Here is a 16,987-nt window from a genome sequence, read left to right as displayed (position 1 = left end):
TAAATTTCTTTCTCCTACGGTGTGTCCGGTCCACGGCCCGCCCTGGCATTTAGTCAGGTTTAAATTTTTTTATTTTTTTGTAAACTACAGTCACCACTGCACCCTATGGTTCTCCTTTTTCTCCTAACCGTCGGTCGAATGACTGGGGGGCGGAGCCAGAGGGGGAGCTATATGGACAGCTCTGCTGTGTGTTCTCTTTGCCACTTCCTGTAGGGAATGAGAATATCCCACAAGTAAGGATGAAGCCGTGGACCGGACACACCGTAGGAGAAAGAAATTTATCAGGTAAACATAAATTCTGTTTTTTGTGATCCTCCTTATCTTATGTTTCATCAGGATAAGGCTGTATTTTTGGACTTAAAGGGACAGTCTACACCAGACTATTGTTTTAAAAGATGGACAATCCCTTTATTACCCATTCCCTAGTTTTGCATAACCAACGCAGTTATATTAATATACTTTTTACCTCTGTGATTATCTTCTATCTAAGCTTCTGCAAACTGCCCCTTATTTCAGTTCTTCTGACAGACTTGCATTTAAGCCAATCAGTGCTGGCTCCAAGGAACTCCACGTGCGTGAGCACAGTGTTATCTATATGAAACACATGAACTAATACCCTCTAGTGGTGAAAAACTGTCAAAATGCCCTGAGCTAAGAGGCGGCTTTCAAGGGCTTAGAAATTAGCATATGAACCTCCTAGATTTAGCTTTCAACTAAGAAAACCAAGAGAACCAAGCAAAATTGGTGATAGAAGTAAATTGGAAAATTGTTTAAAATGACATGCCCTATCTGAATAATGAAAGTTTGTTTTGGACTAGACTGTCCCTTTTAATTTTGATTTCTTGCCTAAGTTGATTTCTTCAGACAACTTTAGCTGAGTAATTGTTCCTTTTTTGTGTCTTAATTCTAGGTATGCTTCTGAGAGATCTTTGAATTACTTTGGATATTGTTGAGGCAGTTTTAATATTTCATTGATGCTACTAAGGATTTTAGACAAACTTTTAGTTTGTTCATCTTTCTGATCATAGGAAGGGTCGGAAGATTTCTGTTTCTTTAGCCTTTTGGGTAAAACGTTTGTTTTTCAAAGCTTATTTAGAGGCAGGTCAACCTTCCCTGCAGTGGATTTCTGCTCATTCTACTAGGTCAGTTGCAACTTCTTAGACTTTCAAGAATGAGGCTTCAGTTGATCAAAATTGCTAGGCAACTATTTGGTCTTTGTTTTCTTTTTCTAAATTCTCCATTTTTAGGTTTTTGCTTCTTCTGAAGTAGCCTTTGGTAAGAAGTTTCTTCAGGCAGTTGTCTGTTTGATTGTTTTGCCTGTTTGCTTATTTTAGTGCATATATAATATATATATATATATATATATATATATATAATTTATTTATTTTTTATTATTATTATTTTGATTGATTTTAATTTCTCATTGAAAAATATGTTTTTAAATCTCTGCCTTTCTGTTATTACTTGTGTATTATTTCCCATGAGTTATGGATCGTGGACTCTCACCAACTGTATGAAAGAAAATATAATTTATACTTACCTGATAAATTTATTTCATGGTGGTGAGAGACCCCACCCTGGTGTTTTTTATGGGGTTAGATTTTTTTTTTTCCCCCCCCCTGCTCCTTTTCTGGATATTTTTATTACCTCACTTGCTTGGCTATACGTTAGACTAAGGTATGTGTTAGGTGGGAGGGGTTTTATAGAGCTCTTGGGGTTTGGGACTCTTTGCCTCCTCCTAGTGGTAGAGAAGGGTAATTCCCATGAGTAATGGATCATGGATTCTCACCACCATGAAATAAATGAGTTTATCAGGTAAGTGTAAATTATGTTTTTATACTAATTTTATGACCACGGCTAGCCTGATTGGCTGCTCCAAATAAGGCAAACGGTGGGTGGTATTTGACTATTGAAAAATAATTGCAGAAAAAGTATGTTTGTTTTAAAACGTTAAGACTTGGCTGATATGTTATTTTAAAGGCAACAGAAATGTCTTGTTAGTACAAGGTGTTTACTTTCCTTTTAAAGTATAGGTAGGAATAGCACGGGCAAAATCAGCTATTTCAAATGTCTATATAAAGGTAAATGAGCTATTTATAACCTATTTCATACACTCCAGCAGGTAAAATGGATCATTGGGAACAAATACTTTAGCTTTCAGTTTAATGGGACTGAACCAATTTTTTTCTTTCGTGATTCAGATAGAGCATGTAATTGTAAGCAACTTTCTAATTTACTCCTATTATCACATTTTCTTCATTCTCTTGCTATCTTTATTTGAAAAAGAAGGCATCTAAGCTTTTTTTTTATTGGTTCAGAACAATGGACAGCACTTTTTTATTGGTGGGTGAATTTATCCACCAATCAGCAAGAACAAACCAGGTTGTTCACCAAAAATGGGCCGGCATCTAAACTTACATTCTTGCATTTCAAATAAAGATACTAAGAGAATGATGACAATTTGATAATGGGAGTAAATTAGAAAGTTGCTTAAAAAGTAATGCTCTATCTGAATCACGAAAGAAAAAATGTGGGTTGAGTGTTCCTTTAACCCCTTAGCAGTAGTTGAACACATAGGGGTCGATCACAATACTTAAGAAAAATGTATCAAATGATTTATCTACAAAAATCCCTGTAGACTTTAATAGATTAGTGAAGGGATAGCAAATAAAGCAGAAATTAAATGCTCTGACTAATTAGGGCTTGTCTTTTATTTATTTGTTTCAGAACGCCCCTTTTAAAATTATTTAATTGTAATGAATTTAGGGATCATGATTTTGTTGCCTTTTTTAATTCAGCCTCTTTGCTTTGAAAAGATATGGTAGGTACGTCTTTAGTGAAAACACATACAGAGATAATCGAATATGACATGCAGGGGGTAGAAATATGCCGCATCATCAGAGACTTTGCAATTATTCCAAGATTGGCACAAAATAAAAGTATTTTGTGAGTCAGTTATTGTATGCAGTCAGTTCAAAATAGGCTAAAGCCTAATTTCTTGTCTACTGCAATTTCATTCTAGTCTACTACTAAATAATGGGTACAGTATTAGATTTGTTGTACTTTTTTTTTTTTTTCTCCATGGATTTAAAAAAAGGTTGCACATTTTATCTCCGTTTATCTTTACCCACTGTGCTTCTAAGGAAAATTGCCAATCTGTAAATAAGGTTGGGCTGTGCAAAAAATATATACACTTTTAGTTTTAGACTCTAAACCACTTAAAAAAACTTTTTTCTTGCATAAATATTAACATTTTAAAAAGTAGTATTTAGTTTAGTGTTTATTTGCTTCATTCTGTCACTGTGTCAGATCTGAACACTAGACAGATACATCTTTTATCAATTTACATAGCAGATACTCAATTACAGCATTTTAGTCAGACGTGAGCAATATGACTGTGGTGTTGAGTGGGACATTACATGTAGTACTGAATGCAAAGCAACTGCTAGACTGTTTAGTGCAACTATAGTAGAAATAGAGCTTTAGAAACTAAAGGGATAGGAAAGTCAAACTTCCATGATTCAGATAGAGACTTTCATTTTAAGAGACTTTTTTAAATTAACTTTTATTTCTCTTGTTAAGTGTATCCAGTCCACGGATCATCCATTACTTGTGGGATATTCTCCTTCCCAACAGGAAGTTGCAAGAGGATCACCCACAGCAGAGCTGCTATATAGCTCCTCCCCTCACTGCCATATCCAGTCATTCTCTTGCAACTCTCAACAAAGATGGACGTAGTAAGAGGAGAGTGGTGTATTATAGTTAGTTTTTTAACTTCAATCAAAAGTTTGTTATTTTTAAATGGTACCGGAGTGTACTGTTTATCTCAGGCAGTATTTAGAAGAAGAATCTGCCTGCATTTTCTATGATCTTAGCAGAAGTAACTAAGATCCATGGCTGTTCTCACATATTCTGAGGAGTGAGGTAACTTCAGAGAGGGAATGGCGTGCAGGTTTTCCTGCAATAAGGTATGTGCAGTTAATATATTTCTAGGGATGGAATTTGATAGAAAAATGCTGCTGATACCGGATTAATGTAAGTTAAGCCTTAAATGCAGTGATAGTGACTGGTATCAGGCTTATTAACAGAGATACATACTCTTATAAAAGTGTAATATAAAACGTTTGCTGGCATGTTAATCGTTTTTATATATGTTTGGTGACAAAACTTATTGGGGCCTAGTTTTTTTTTCCACATGGCTGGTTTGATTTTTGCCTAGAAACAGGCTTTCCACTGTTGCAATATGAGTGGGAAGGGCCTATTTTAGTGCTTTTCTGTGCAGCTAAAAATACTGACAGAGACATTCAGCTTCCCTCTGCATGATGCAGGACATCTCTGAAGGGCTCAAAAGGCTTCAAAGTCGTGTTTGAGGAGGGTAACAATCACAGTAGACTAGGGGTGCCTAAAATAATCGATTCTGCGATGCATCGCGATGCAGCCTGTTAACGATGCTGCATCGATGCAGTGCAGATCAGAATCGATTCAGGGGTGACATCATCGCGCAACGTCACGTGACCCCGCCTCTCTCACATAGCAGACGAGCCGACAGCATTTGTGTCAGGATTAATCTGGTTACAGCCCCCAGCTACACCACATCAGGACTTGCTGTGCACTCTGCGCAGATATCTGACCCAGAGAGCATTACCAATAGACCTCCTCTCACATGTTCCGGTCAGGAATTTTTATGACACCTATCCTAAAGAGCCGACAGCAGCCTCATGTAAACAGTGAATCTTTTCTTGTATTATAGATACAGCAAGTCAAAAGTTTTACAGCAACCCTCAAATGCTCGTTTGGGCTAGGGATCTGACAGAGAGGAAACATGCAGCAGAGACCGCAACAGTAAACAGTGAATCTATAATACAAGAAAAGATTCACTGTTTACATGAGGCTGCTGTCGGCTCTTTAGGATAGGTGTCATAAAAATTCCTGACCGGAACATGTGAGAGGAGGTCTATTGGTAATGCTCTCTGGGTCAGGTTTCAGATGTCTACATGTACTCTGTGAGAATGTTTGAGTGAGTACACTGCTGCTGGTTATATTTTCCTTTGTAAAATAAATCTGCATATTGTAGCATTATGTTTATAAGTGCTCTTCCATCTTACACAGTTGTTTAAAAGATTATTCTCTCTCTCACTCTCACTCTCACTCTCACTCTCACTCTCACTCTCTCTCATATGGAATAGAACAAGATCATGGAAATCATAGGCAGTAATCGCGATGCATCGTAGAATCGAATCGTTACGATGATAATCGTAATCGAATCGTGAGACAAGTGAAGATGCGCAGCTCTACAGTAGACTGTGGCAGTTGTGACTGTGTTTAAAAAACGTTTTTGTCATTTATTATTCTGTTTTTGTTATTAAGGGGTTAATCATCCATTTGCAAGTGGGTGCAATGCTCTGCTGACTTGTTACATACACTGTAAAAATTTTGTTAGTGTAACTGCCTTTTTTCACTGTTATTTCAAATTTTGTCAAAATTTGTTTCTCTTAAAGGCACAGTAACGTTTTTTATATTGCTTGTTAACTTGCTTTAAAGTGTTTTCCAAGCTTGCTAGTCTCATTGCTAGTCTGTACAAACATGTCTGAAACAGAGGATACTTGTTCATTAGGTTTAAAAGCCATGGTGGAGCTCCATAGGAGAATGTGTACTAAATGTATTGATTTCACCTTAAACAGTAAAGATCAGTCTTTATCTATAAAAGAATTGTCACCAGAGGGATCTGTCGAGGGGGAAGTTATGCCGACTAAGTCTCCCCACGTGTCGGACCCTTCTCCTCCCGCTCAAGGGACGCACGCTAATATGGCGCCAAGTACATCAGGGACGCCCATAGCGATTACTTTGCAGGACATGGCTGCAATCATGAATAATACCCTGTCAGAGGTATTATCCAGATTGCCTGAATTGAGAGGCAAGCGCGATAGCTCTGGGGTTAGACGAGATACAGAGCGCGTAGATGCTGTAAGAGCTATGTCTGATACTGCGTCACAATATGCAGAACCTGAGGACGGAGAGCTTCAGTCTGTGGGTGACGTCTCTGAATCGGGGAGACCTGATTCAGAGATTTCTAATTTTAAATTTAAGCTTGAGAACCTCCGTGTATTGCTTGGGGAGGTATTAGCTGCTCTGAATGACTGTGACACAATTGCAGTGCCAGAGAAATTGTGTAGGCTGGATAAATACTATGCAGTGCCAGTGAGTACTAATGTTTTTCCAATACCTAAAAGGCTTACAGAAATTATTAGTAAGGAGTGGGATAGGCCCGGTGTGCCCTTTTCCCCACCTCCTATATTTAGAAAAATGTTTCCAATAGATGCCACTACACGGGACTTATGGCAGACTGTCCCTAAGGTGGAGGGAGCAGTTTCTACTTTAGCAAAGCGTACCACTATCCCGGTTGAGGACAGTTGTGCTTTTTCAGATCCAATGGATAAAAAATTAGAGGGTTACATTAAGAAAATGTTTATTCAACAAGGTTTTATTTTGCAGCCCCTTGCATGCATTGCGCTTGTCACTGCTGCGGCGGCATTCTGGTTTGAGGCCCTGGAAGAGGCCATCCATACAGCTCCATTGACTGAAATTGTTGACAAGCTTAGAACTCTTAAGCTAGCTAACTCATTTGTTTCTGATGCCATTGTTCATTTGACTAAACTAATGGCTAAGAATTCCGTATTCGCCATCCAGGCGCGTAGGGCGCTATGGCTCAAATCCTGGTCAGCTGATGTGACTTCAAAATTACTCAACATTCCTTTCAAGGGGCAGACCTTATTCGAGCCTGGTTTGAAAGAAATTATTGCTGACATTACTGGAGGAAAGGGTCATACCCTTCCTCAGGACAGGGCCAAATCAAAGGCCAAACAGTCTAATTTTCGTGCCTTTGAAAAATTTCAAGGCAGGTGCAGCATCAACTTCCTCTGCTTCAAAACAAGAGGGAACTTTTGCTCAATCCAAGCAGGCCTGGAAACCTAACCAGTCCTGGAACAAGGGCAAGCAGGCCAGAAAGCCTGCTTGCTGCCTCTAAGACAGCATGAAGGAGCGGCCCCTATCCGACAACGGATCTAGTAGGCGGCAGATTCTCTCTCTTCGCCCAGGCGTGGGCAAGAGATGTTCAGGATCCCTGGGCGTTGGAGATCATATCTCAGGGATATCTTCTGGACTTCAAAGCTTCTCCTCCACAAGGGAGATTTCACCTTTCAAGATTATCTGCAAACCAGATAAAGAAAGAGGCATTCCTAAGCTGCGTACAAGATCTCCTTGTAATGGGAGTGATCCATCCAGTTCCGCGGACGGAACAAGGACAGGGGTTTTATTCAAATCTGTTTGTGGTTCCCAAAAAAGAGGGAATCTTCAGACCAATTTTGGATTTAAAGATCCTAAACAAATTCCTCAGAGTTCCGTCATTCAAGATGGAAACTATTCGTACCATTTTACCCATGATCCAAGAGGGTCAGTACATGACCACAGTGGACTTAAAGGATGCCTACCTTCACATCCGATTCACAAGAATCATCATCAGTTCCTGAGGTTTGCCTTTCTAGACAGGCATTACCAATTTGTAGCTCTTCCATTCGGGTTGGCTACAGCCCCAAGAATTTTTACAAAGGTTCTGGGCTCACTTCTGGCGGTCCTAAGACCGCGAGGCATAGCGGTGGCTCCTTACCTGGACGATATCCTGATACAGGCGTCAAGCTTTCAAATTGCCAAATCTCATACAGAGATAGTTCTGGCATTCCTGAGGTCGCATGGGTGGAAAGTGAACGAAGAAAAGAGTTCTCTATCTCCTCTCACGAGGGTTTCCTTCCTAGGGACTCTAATAGATTCTGTAGAAATGAAAATTTACCTGACGGAGTCCAGGTTATCAAAACTTCTAAATGCTTGCCGTGTTCTTCACTCCATTCCGCGCCCCACGGTGGCTCAGTGCATGGAAGTAATTGGCTTAATGGTAGCGGCGATGGACATAGTGCCATTCGCACGCCTGCATCTCAGACCGCTGCAATTATGCATGCTCAGTCAGTGGAATGGGGATTACACAGATTTGTCCCCTCTACTAAATCTGGATCAGGAAACCAGAGATTCTCTTCTCTGGTGGTTATCTCGGGCCCATCTGTCCAAGGGTATGACCTTTCGCAGACCAGATTGGACAATTGTAACAACAGATGCCAGCCTTCTAGGTTGGGGTGCAGTCTGGAACTCCCTGAAGGCTCAGGGTTCATGGACTCAGGAGGAGAAACTCCTCCCAATAAATATTCTGGAGTTAAGAGCAATATTCAATGCTCTTCTGGCTTGGCCTCAGCTAGCAACACTGAGGTTAATCAGATTTCAGTCGGACAACATCACGACTGTGGCTTACATCAACCATCAAGGGGGAACCAGGAGTTCCCTAGTGATGTCAGAAGTCTCCAAGATAATTCGCTGGGCAGAGACTCACTCTTGCCACCTGTCAGCGATCCATATCCCAGGTGTAGAGAACTGGGAGGCGGATTTTCTAAGTCGTCAGACTTTTCATCCGGGGGAATGGGAACTCCATCCGGAGGTGTTTGCTCAATTGGTTGTCCGTTGGGACAAACCAGAATTGGATCTCATGGCGTCTCGCCAGAACGCCAAGCTTCCTTGTTACGGATCCAGGTCCAGGGACCCAGAAGCGGCACTGATAGATACTCTAGCAGCGCCTTGGTTCTTCAACCTGGCTTATGTGTTTCCACCGTTTCCTCTGCTCCCTCGTCTGATTGCCAAAATCAAACAGGAAAGAGCATCGGTGATATTGATAGCGCCTGCATGGCCACGCAGGACCTGGTATGCAGACCTAGTGGACATGTCATCCTTTCCACCATGGACTCTGCCTCTGAGACAAGACCTTCTAATACAAGGTCCTTTCAATCATCCGAATCTACTTTCTCTGAGACTGACTGCATGGAGATTGAACGCTTGATCCTATCAAAGCGTGGCTTCTCCGAGTCAGTAATTGATACCTTAATACAGGCACGAAAGCCTGTCACCAGGAAAATTTACCACAAGATATGGCGTAAATATCTTCATTGGTGTGAATCCAAGAATTACTCATGGAGTAGGGTTAGGATTCCTAGGATATTGTCCTTCCTCCAAGAGGGTTTGGACAAAGGATTATCAGCTAGTTCTTTAAAGGGACAGATTTATGCTCTGTCTATTCTTTTACACAAGCGTCTGGCAGAAGTTCCAGACGTTCAGGCATTTTGTCAGGCTTTAGTTAGAATTAAGCCTGTGTTTAAACCTGTTTCTCCTCCATGGAGCTTAAACTTGGTTCTTAAAGTTCTTCAAGGGGTTCCGTTTGAACCCCTTCATTCTATTGATATCAAACTTCTTTCATGGAAAGTTCTTTTTCTGATGGCTATTTCCTCGGCTCGAAGAGTCTCGGAGTTATCTGCCTTACATTGTGATTATCCTTATCTGATCTTTCATTCAGATGAAGTTATTCTGCGTACAAAACCTGGGTTTTTACCTAAGGTGGTTTCTAACAAGAATATCAATCAAGAGATTGTTGTTCCATCATTATGTCCTAATCCTTCTTCAAAGAAGGAACGTCTTTTGCATAATCTAGACGTAGTCCGTGCCTTGAAGTTTTACTTACAGGCTACTAAAGATTTTCGCCAAACATCTAACCTGTTTGTTGTTTACTCTGGACAGAGGAGAGGTCAGAAGGCCTCGGCAACCTCTCTTTCTTTTTGGCTTCGGAGTATAATCCGTTTAGCCTATGAGACTGCTGGACAGCAGCCTCCTGAAAGGATTACAGCTCATTCTACTAGAGCTGTGGCTTCCACCTGGGCCTTTAAAAATGAGGCCTCTGTTGAACAGATTTGCAAGGCTGCAACTTGGTCTTCGCTTCATACTTTTTCCAAATTTTCCAAATTTGATACTTTTGCTTCTTCGGAGGCTGTTTTTGGGAGAAAGGTTCTACAGGCAGTGGTTCCTTCCGTTTAAGTTTCTGCCTTGTCCCTCCCATCATCCGTGTACTTTAGCTTTGGTATTGGTATCCCACAAGTAATGGATGATCCGTGGACTGGATACACTTAACAAGAGAAAACATAATTTATGCTTACCTGATAAATTTATTTCTCTTGTAGTGTATCCAGTCCACGGCCCGCCCTGTCCTTTTCAGGCAGGTCTAAATTTTAATTAAACTACAGTCACCACTGCACCCTATGGTTTCTCCTTTCTCGGCTTGTTTCGGTCGAATGACTGGATATGGCAGTGAGGGGAGGAGCTATATAGCAGCTCTGCTGTGGGTGATCCTCTTGCAACTTCCTGTTGGGAAGGAGAATATCCCACAAGTAATGGATACACTACATATCTACATATCTAGATACACTACATATCCCCGTGGACTGGATACACTACAAGAGAAATAAATTTATCAGGTAAGCATAAATTATGTTTTTCAAATTTAACCTTTCAGTGTTCTCCACAGCAGTAAATTTTACCAGCTGGATGGGGCAGTGTAATACTTTCTAATAGGATAACATTGCATAATTTAACAATGTATTTAATGATAATTTGGACAAAAACATTGAAGAATGTTAATATTAGCCAGGTGTTCAGTAAAATCAGCCGGGTGGTGGATCCATTAAAAAGGTACTGGGGAGAACACTGACCTTTGTTGAACATATGTACGTATCCTTGACTACTGGGAGCTAGTTTGTGATTAGTGACTACACACGTCTTTAGTCATTGGCTCATCAGATGTCAGCTAGCTCCCAGTAGAGCATTGGTGCTCTGCAGCTGAATTTAACTGTTTTTAAACACATGTTTTTCTAAAATATTGTTATTGACCCCTATATCTAATGATTTTCAGCAGAAAATCACCATTAAAGTTTATGGGGATATTTGTAGATAAAGTTTTTCTAAATGATTGTGATCAACTGCTTAACGGAATAGTTTAGTCAAAATTAATCTTTCATGATTCAGATAGAGTATTTAATTTTAAGCAACTTTCTAATATACTCCTATTATCATTTTTTATTTGTTCTCTTGGTATCTTTTTTTTTTTTTTTTGAAAAAGCAAGAATGTAAGCTTAAGAGCCGGCCCATTTTTGGTTCAGCACCTGGGCATTTAGACACCTGTCAGCAAGCGCTACCCAGGTGTTGAACTAAAAATGGGCCACCTACTAAGGTTACATTCTTGCTTTTTTTAAATAAATCTACCAAGAGAACAAAGAAAAAATAGGATTAAACTAGAAAGTTGCTTAAAATTGCATGCTCTATATCTGAATCATGAAAGATTAATTTTGACTAGACTATCCCTTTTTAATATGCAGACAATAGTGCAATAATACAATCCTTTAACATATATATTAGAGCATTTTATTTTGCACATTTATATATCCCTTTAAGTATTTAAGAATGCTACTGTGTAATAATTTTAAGTGTCTTGTTTCTAATTCTCTAGCAAAATATGAAGAACTGTATGCCTTCTCCTATAATCCCAAATCGGAGCAGGAAAAGGGCTGGCAGTTTTTTGACCTCAAGTCGGATTTCATTCGTATGGGAATTCCTAACGAGTACTGGGAACTGAAAAATATCAACCAAGAATACAAGGTTTATATCAAGTCCGGTTAAGATAACGCACTGGAATTTTGCAAACTATTTTTTTTCTTGTTTTTCAGAAGTAGGTTTTTCCTGTGTTAGATGAGTGTTTTAGCATTTGGAGTTGAGAATCTTCATTGTCACACAAAATACTCATCTTACACATTATTGTATGTATATCTATATATCAGCAGTCTTAAAGGGACATACGACTCATATGCTAAAAAACTTGATAGTGACGCAGCATAACTGTAAAAAGCTGAGATGAAAATATCACCTGCACATCTCTATGTAAAAAGGGAAGATCTTTTACCTCAACATTTCTTCTGCTCACCAGAGTAAGTGCTCTGGAAAAAATAGCCAATCAGCTGTGCTGTGATCTCATGAGATTTCACTGAATTATTATGAGATTTTATAGTAAACTTATAAAAATAGCATATAGCACGCAAGAAATGTAGCATTTTTCCTATGGGCCCTGTTAGAAGATGATAAAGGTCCTTTAAATCTTTGGAGGCTTGGCAGTCTGTGATTCCGTGCCCCAGGACTGGAAGTGTACTGTTTTCCACTTTGTTGAAAATGATGAAAATAACATGACTGTGTCTGCACACTCCCTTTCAAGTCCTGGGAATAGCATCCCTATTGGCTGCTTAAAGTCTCTTTACAGTGGAATGTGAATACTAAAAGTGACATTCCGGTCAAAATTTATATGAACATAGATTAATTACATCTATGAAAAGAAGCATAGTTGCAATATACATGTATTGGCAAAAATGCTTCTATTAAAAGTTATCACTGTTTTAATGTTAACATTGTTCTCTGCACGTGCATGTGAAGCATAGCTAGATATTGTCACTACACCCACATTTTAAAGACTGCAGCTGCTCAGACCATCAGTGGGGCTTGTATCATGTCAGCAATTAACAAATTGAGTCATTGCCAGATGGTACAAGCACCTTTAGGCTCTCTGAGCAAGTGCTTTGTTTAAAATGCTGGTGCACGGTGCATACTTAAATACACTTTTGTAACAGCTATAGCTTTTATTAGAAGCATTTTTGCTAATACATGTATATTACAAAAATGCTTCTGTTTTATACTGAAATGCACCCACATGGTTTCCAGTTTTGGCTGGAATATCCCTTTAAGAAAGTTTGAGGTAAAATATCTTCCTTTTTAACGAAGAGATTTACATAGAGATGTTCAGGTGTTATTTTCTAGTCAGCTTTAACATTTGGGTATTATGTCCATTTCTTTTATACAAATCCATCATTATTTACATACAAAACCATCTAATTCTTTTTGAACAAAATGTATAGCTTGGTCCTATTTAAGGCCATATTTAAATAGAATCTGTTTATTGGACTACTTAGCAACTAAATCTGGGATTGATTAATCTCTTCTGTTTTGGGTAATAATTTAAACTAGCCCTTTTATGGATATTTACTGGAGTTAAGAAATTTTGTTTTAATAAGATTCAAAAATATATATATTTGTGCAATGTAAAAATAGGTTCCATGTTTATGGTAAAGTTATTTAAACATTTTGTTGTGAACTTGTTGAGATTTGTATTTTTTTCTTTTATATTCATCTGATTTGATATTTTTGAGAAAATGTAGCTAATGGTTAATAGACTTGAGCTTGTCCATAGCCCTTCCCTGATGGCTTTTGAATCCATGGGCCCTCCATATGCATTTCAGACTCCATACATACACACACATCAGCACTCAAGTTCATTATATCTTCAGGAGTGCACTTTAACTATAAAGAATAAAAGGCACTCTCTACTATTCACAATCTTGAACTGGTTACATTATGTTATCAAACCAGTTGGATTTTGTAAACACAGGAGAAGTGTATTTATGTGTATATATATATATATATATATATATATATATATATATATATATATATATATATATATATATATATATATATATATATATATATATATATATATATATATATATATATATATATATATTGTATGTGTGTGTATGTATATATATATATATATATATTATATGTGTGTGTATGTGTATATATATATATATATATATATATATATATATATTATATGTGTCTGTGTGTGTATATATATATATATATATATATATATATATATATATATATATATATATATATATACACGTACACACACATATAATATTATATATATATATATATATACGTACACACACATATAATATTATATATATATATATATACACGTACACACACATATAATAATATATATATATATATATATAATATTATATTATAATATACACAGGTACAGTACAAATCCCCTAAAATGATTAAAAATGACTAGTTTCCCTGCCTGTGTAAGTCACCATCTTCTCTTCCTGTTGTCTTTGGTTTGTTTTTGTGTTTTAAAATGCAAGTAATTGTCTCTATTTAAAACAACAAATATGACCTTTCTGATTACAGTAGTGTATTATGTATCCAAAAGTATTACAAATGATATAAAACTACCTTTAGCTTGCATATAAGATGTATTATGATGTAAATATTGCCTAGATGACATAAGATATTGTTGTTTACACTTGGCTCCACATCTTTCCAAAATGTCCCATACTACAGAAGCAAATATACTAAAATCCAAATATATATACACTGCCAGTGCTCACTCCATTAAGTCCTTAGAAAAAATGGTGGCTATATATGGATTAAAAAGTCTGCTCTGGATGATTGGCTTACACAAGTGTAGATTTATTAAAATATATTTACGTAAGAATCAGATGCTCATGGAAATAACATTATCTTTATTTGGTGTTTTACTTTTGCAGGTTTGCAGTACCTATCCTGCTTGTCTGGTTGTACCAAAGCAAGCTAATGAAACAACAATTGTTGGGAGCTCAAAGTTCAGAAGCAGAGGACGGTTTCCTGTGCTATCTTACTACTACAAAGCAAACAATGTGAGTCACATGCTTCTGCATGAGTTCTGACCCAGCAATGTGATTACAGGAAAGGAAGTGTACGTTTCCGGAGTGTATTAGAACAGGAACGCTATATCTTTTAAAACAGCTTGTCTACATGATACGTAATCTGTCAACACAATGTGTTTGACAAGAGGGAAATTATTCTGATCATGTAGGGTAAACGGAGCTGAGCGATAGACTTTTAAAGGGACCTTAGTGCTTTTGCACACACACAATCTTTTAAATCACTTTCTTACAAATAATTTTTTTACTGGTTTCTTTTTAGTTGGAATTAAGAGGAACAGGTTTATATCTTTTCAGATAATAAATTACTTTTATCCTCTGAAATGAGAACATAACTGTTGCATATCATCTATCTTTTCAATTTCCCACTTTGTATCTACTGTAAAATTAAATGTTTTACAATGTAGCCTTCCTGGCAAGCGCCATCATTTTACGAGACAAAAAGGTTAATTTATAAAGCAGGAATACATTAAACATAAATAACTCGGTGTATTTAACAATTAAACTTAAAGGGACAGTAAACATTTTATAATTAAGACATTTATGTTGTATTGTTATAGAATAACAGAATAACCAGGTCTAAATGGCTTTAAAACCAAATTAAGATCCTTTTTACCACAATTGTAAAAATCTGGTGTTTGCAGTCCCTTTAGGTTGTACTTTTGAACATAAATGTTAACTATTAGTATGATTTAACCATTCTTCAGTACCTCTTTGTATAACCTCTACTTGGACAGCTCATCTGTTTTAAAAAGTTTACGTAGAAGCTTTCCCTGCCAACCTCCCATCTTTTTGGGATTATGTCCTTCCTGTTCAAAGTTCTTAATGGAGCACTACCTCGGAATAATAATTATCCACACAGAAATGTTTTGTCATCATTAACCACATGTGACCTTTTCAGTGCTAGAGCTTTCAAACACAAATGTATTATTTTTACTTTAACTTCTGTCATTTTTAGAATTAAAGGGTCGGGGAGGTCAAAATAAAATTATTGTGATTGCAAGAGCAAGTACAATAAACTTTCCAATTAACTTAAGTTATTAAATTTAACTCTTTATCTTGGTCTCCTTGGCTGAAACTTGTTCCCTTTTCTTGAGAGCATACTGAAGCCGACCTGTCAGTTTGCATGTCAGCAGGGCACTATGCAGTAGCAATGTTTTACAAGCAAACTGCAGAGGGGGATTTAGAGTGGGGAAGGTTCAGCCACTGGTAAAACTGTATGGTAATCTAAGTTCATACTATATTGCTATGAGCATTTTTAATAAAGAAGACTGTACACGCTGAGAGTGCATCTGTTTTTGATCCAATCAAAGTATGTCAGTCTACTTTAGTATGACCTCATGGACCTGGGCCATGTTTCAACTATGGAGATTAAGCTCAGAATTAAACTAGAGCATCTTTTATGTTATGCTGTGTCTGAATCATAAAAGTTTAGTAAATTTGCCTTTTTATTTTGATATACATGTAATAGTGCTTGTTTACTTCACAGGCTGTGATTTGCAGATGTAGCCAGCCTCTGTCTGGTTTCAACGCTCGCTGTGAGGATGATGAGACGATGCTAAAAATCATTGGTGATGCAAACCCAGACAGTCCCTTCATGTATGTTGTAGACACAAGGCCAAAGGTATCACTTACTGAAAATGGATCATGTTGCTTTGTGTGCATTTTTGAAGGGAGACTAGCTACTAAACAACAAAGTTTAATCATCTACATGTTTTCCTGTAGGTCTTGTTTAATCAGCAGTGCATCCTTAAAGGGACATTAAACACTAAATAAATGCTAGGTAGAATGATGTATTCAAAGAAAAGATTAGTCTGGAAATAACATGTAGATGTATTTTTTAAAGTTTAATCAGCGGTTCAAATATTGGCAAAATAAGTGTAATGTTTTAGTGTCTATAAAATAATGGGAGCTGCCGTATTGTAACTTAGGTTACCTTCTCTGGTGTGGCCAATTGGAGACGGTTATGAATAAGTCACTAGAGTGTGCAGCCAATGGCTGTGTGGAATATAAGTGTTGTGCACTTCCATTTCTAACAGAAACTGAAAAGCTCACAATTTCAGTATGGAATTACAGAAATAGGGGACAAAATAAATTATAAAAATATATTGCAGTTTTTTTTATATATACAATTTATCATTTTATATCACCAACTCAAAGTGTTTAATGTCCCTTTAATTGCTTTCTTTAATGCTCGTGGGATATTCCACTATCAGACCAAACTTGCCCAGTAGTCTTCTTATCCCGGCATCAAGTGGAATAATAGGAAATATCCCAGAGCAGAGAGAGAGTTTGTAAAATGAGGTAAGCAGTACTCACAGCAGGCAGGGTAGTACTCAGCTGGAACAGGAAGGTAATCCAGCAGTATGGCAGTTCAGGGATAAACCAATAGAAGGACTGGGAACAGGCAGGAGTCAGCAACAAAATGATATCCAGCAGTATAACAGTTCAGGGATAAACCAATAGAA

At 37.6% G+C, this 16,987-nt stretch overlaps 1 protein-coding gene across 1 annotated transcript in view; it reads left to right on the top strand.

Moving 5' to 3' along the window:
- Positions 1–16,987, top strand: part of MTMR8 (myotubularin related protein 8) — a 257,972-nt gene that overhangs the window by 18,894 nt on the left and 222,091 nt on the right. The window contains exons 4-6 of the mRNA XM_053699222.1: positions 11,423–11,571; positions 14,364–14,492; positions 16,009–16,143. Coding sequence (XP_053555197.1) covers positions 11,423–11,571; positions 14,364–14,492; positions 16,009–16,143 — 413 coding nt within the window. The remainder of the gene's footprint in view (positions 1–11,422; positions 11,572–14,363; positions 14,493–16,008; positions 16,144–16,987) is intronic.

Source organism: Bombina bombina, chromosome 1, assembly GCF_027579735.1.
Source record: "Bombina bombina isolate aBomBom1 chromosome 1, aBomBom1.pri, whole genome shotgun sequence".
Taxonomy (NCBI): Eukaryota; Metazoa; Chordata; class Amphibia; order Anura; family Bombinatoridae; genus Bombina; species Bombina bombina.
The sequence above is the reverse complement of the archived record's forward strand: the minus strand, read 5'-3'. Positions and strand labels throughout refer to the sequence as shown.